The 3,985-nt window shown below is 33.9% G+C and overlaps 1 protein-coding gene across 1 annotated transcript in view; it reads left to right on the top strand.

The window, feature by feature from the left end:
• Positions 1 to 3,371: 3,371 nt before the first annotated feature.
• LOC107567656 (uncharacterized) overlaps positions 3,372 to 3,985 on the top strand; it is a 33,201-nt gene continuing 32,587 nt past the window's right edge. Inside the window, exon 1 of the mRNA XM_016253366.1 lies at positions 3,372 to 3,408. Coding sequence (XP_016108852.1) covers positions 3,372 to 3,408 — 37 coding nt within the window. The remainder of the gene's footprint in view (positions 3,409 to 3,985) is intronic.

A 3,985-nucleotide genomic window follows, 5' to 3' on the forward strand; every position in this document is an offset into this window, starting at 1 on the left:
TGACCTAGAAAGCAGAAAATGTTCTGCTATTAAATTCATTTCATCACCCTCATGTCATTCTTACAGTACTTACAGTACTTTCTTCTGTGGAACACAAAAGAAGATATTTTGTAGAATGTTACCAAATCATTTTGGTTACCCTTGATTTCTACTGTATGGACAACAAAAAAAATCTTGAATTTCTCAAATTATATTATTTTATGTTCCACAGAAGAAAGAAGTTCATACAGGTTTGGAATGACATGATGGTGAGTAAATGATGACCATTTAAATTTTTGGGTGGACTATCCCTTTAAGAACTTTAACATTTGTGAATAGTTAACACCTAATTTGTATAAGACTCTGATCAGGCTCTTATTGAATTGACATTTTACTTCAATTAAAATTATTTAGACTTAACATTTAAAGAGAAAGACGCTGTTAAAGCTACTAATGAAATTTACTATAGTTCTTACAGAATCCAGAGTTTAACTGACTAGTATTAGTAAGATGGTGGTCACAGCACGTAAAACCATGGTCCTCATTACCATGTTTATATGGTTTTTAAAATAAATAATAAGTAGCCTAGCCTAATAATAAACTATGGAATTTATAAAAAAATATATATATATATATATGTAGAAACTACAATAAATTCTGCCAAAACACCATAGGCTATTTGTACAGTGTTTATAACTGAAAGGTAAATGACTATGGTGCTGAATTGACAAGCTTGTAACTATGTATTGGCGTTTTCCAGTTTACCTCATCATGCAGTTTACATTGTCGTGGCTGTTTTCGGCTCAGCGATCGGCCCACTGCTCGACCGGCCCACCGGTAATGTTCAGCCCCCTTAAAACTATCTGAACAATCGGGCCAGTGCTGCTTCATCAAAAAAGTTTATCATTCTCATGTGTTTAAGGCTTGTCAGTTTAAACATTCAAGTGATTTTAAGCTATTCAAGCAGAAGACAGCGCAAAAGAGATACTGTAGATCATCACAAAAATGACTCTGTTATTGTCTTCTTGCATTATTGACAAACTATTGTCCTTTTTGACACCATAAAGCTGCTTTGACACAATCAGTATTGTATAAAGCGCTATACAAATAAAGGCGACTTGACTTGACACCTGAAGCATGCACACATGGAAGCCATCTCTCAGACGGCACTGAAATACCATTTGAGAGTGAGAACCAGAAGGGCGTAAGTGACATTTTGGGTGAAATGGACACAAGTGAATTCATAATAATTTTGGAGTTATTCATTAGAAACCAAAAGACTTAACACTGAAAATACTACGCCAGTTGGTGCCAAAAGAGCATAACTGCACTTACGCCACTTTGGCATTGAGAAATGTATGTAGGGTAAAGCCCGTGGATAGCACATGAGTCAAAATAGCTGACACAACAAGTAAGCCTGGTAGGTCAACCATGAGAAGACAGCCGTTTTTAACTACTGAAGATCTATTATCAAGCTTATTTTGTGACAAAGAGCTTCATGATGATGGAGAAAATGAAAATATCCAGCATTCAATGTCAGTGAGGTGTAGCTAGCAGGAAGTAAGCAATAACTTACATTATAATGGAATATCATATAGGCACTCAGTTACCACTTAGCCACAAGAGAGAGAATGCAGAGAAGGGATTATTATTATTATTATTAATAATAATTAGTTATGCAATTTATTACTTAAGTATCATTCAGTTAATGGTATTTGCTATCAAATATTGTATTACAAACTCTAGTAAAATAGTAATATACTGTATTGAAAATACATTTATTTCATACTAGTTGAAATTAACATTTTATTTGCTTCATTTATTGTCTATTTTCTGACGTTACTCTATACTTATATAAATATAAAAAATTATAATTAAACTTTATTTGAAGTACTACTTGTGCACAATGCACATTTCTCAATATTAAGCCTAAAATGTGTTTTAATGTAATTATTGATGAGGATTGTATGACCTTTGAATAATATCGGCCTTTTAAATGCAAGACATTTAAAGTGTTCCTAAAGTATACTTGCAATAGTTTCACTCTTAACACAATCAAATATAGTTCAGCATATCTTTAGTTGGACTTCAGCACTACTTTCTTACAATTAAAGTGCATTAAGTACAAAATTAGTTGTTCCAATTTAGCAGACTTTAATTATGGCCTACCAGTTTAGTAATGTGTAAATAATATGTAAATGTATTTGTAGTATACTTAGCATGAAATAAATGTATTTCTAATACATTTTTGTATATTTATTTTTTACTAGGGAAGGCATCTGTAAAGGCTTTTCAATCTCCCATTTGGCTAAATAGTGGCTGGGATTACTATTTTAGGAAAAATGAAATACATTCAGTTAACTAATTTGTATGCAACGTTTTATCCCAATAGATTATTTGTTTTAAACTTATTAATGTAATACTTTTTCATATTGTCATCAGATGTAAATATAAAAAAACATTTTACAGGCTGTGCTATCTGCACAGACGCATTGTAGGCTACTCTGTAGGTTCAGGAAACAATCCTCCATATCTTAATATTTGGGTTGAACTGTTCTGGAATGGTGTTGTAAATACAACTTAACCTCTGATTTCTAGTCGTGTCCTCTTTTGGAAGACCAAACAAAGTAGTTTCGCTTTCACAACGAAACACACAGCGGCCTAGAGTGAGGAGCGTGCTTTCAGCAACCACGTGTGATTACCAGGACTCCGCTTCGTCCACGGTGAAAGCCGATCCGTCGCTCGACAGCGTGAAGTTGATGTATTTCCTCAACGACCAGCACGGATCAGCTCTAGGCATGAAGAAGCGAATATCGTCCTCTTTTGGAAGGGCAAACAAATTAGCTTCGCTTTTACAATGAAACACACAGCGTCTCCACGACATGGCTGCAGCAACAATACTACAGTGAGAATCAAAGTTACGCCTTCTTTCTTTGTGTGAACATTTGGGTGGTGTTATGCAAATCTTCCCACACAGTGACGTAGACATGTGGGGGCGTGTTTAAACGAGGCGTTTTAGGAGGGCATGGACAAGTCTTAACTTTTATAAAGAATATCTCTTTAGGTTTTAGTTCAAAGACTAAAGTCTTTGCAACCTATGGGACGCTATCTATGCACGAACAGTTTGTAACACTCCCCCCCCCCATTTGAATTATAAGTGCCTTGTAAGCATTTCCTTCAGTTACTACATATAGGCTATATTCCCTGCACGTGACTCAAAAGTGAAAGTGAAAGACAGAAAGTGACGTTTCCTTTAAAACACGTATAAATGTCGCACCTCTCTGCTTGGCGCTGTTATTTCATACACATTCATGTGGATTTACCCGTCAGCGTTCCCTCTGAATTCTCCGGGACAAGTGGACATGCATATGCTCGTTAAATTGATTTTCATAATGGCGGCATATCAGCATAATATTGCCAGAGCAGAAGGTAAGTTTGGATCAACATTACGGGAAAATACACATTTACATGTTGAGTAAACCTGAAGAGTGTTATTGCTTAACTGTGGACTCTACTATTAATAAATTTAATTGGTTAGCTAAAGCACGTTCTCCATGAATTAATAGGGCCTTTCTAGTAAAAAACCGAAACCACGTCTTGAAAAAAGAAACTAGAGATGGAACATTAACTTGAATATGGAATATGAAATAGTGAAAACCCATTCATGTGACAATCCCCTAGATTATGGAAATAATAATTATATTACTTGCAGCTTGCTTTTATTTATTTATTTGTTTGTTTGTTTAAATACCGAGCTTTTTTTTTTTAATACGTCTATTTATTCATTCATTTAAAAATAAGTTTAATTTTTTTGTTCATGCTGGGAATTGTGGAGAAATGGACAAATGCTGTTGGAGTAAATGCTGGAATAGAACAACATTTGAAGTGGTGAAATACACCATACAGATTAACTAACTAACTAACTAAATATATATATATATATATATATATATATATATATATATATATATATATATATATATATATATATATATATATCTCTATA

Source organism: Sinocyclocheilus grahami, unplaced genomic scaffold, assembly GCF_001515645.1.
Source record: "Sinocyclocheilus grahami isolate Dianchi unplaced genomic scaffold, SAMN03320097.WGS_v1.1 scaffold1178.1, whole genome shotgun sequence".
NCBI classification, from domain to species: Eukaryota; Metazoa; Chordata; class Actinopteri; order Cypriniformes; family Cyprinidae; genus Sinocyclocheilus; species Sinocyclocheilus grahami.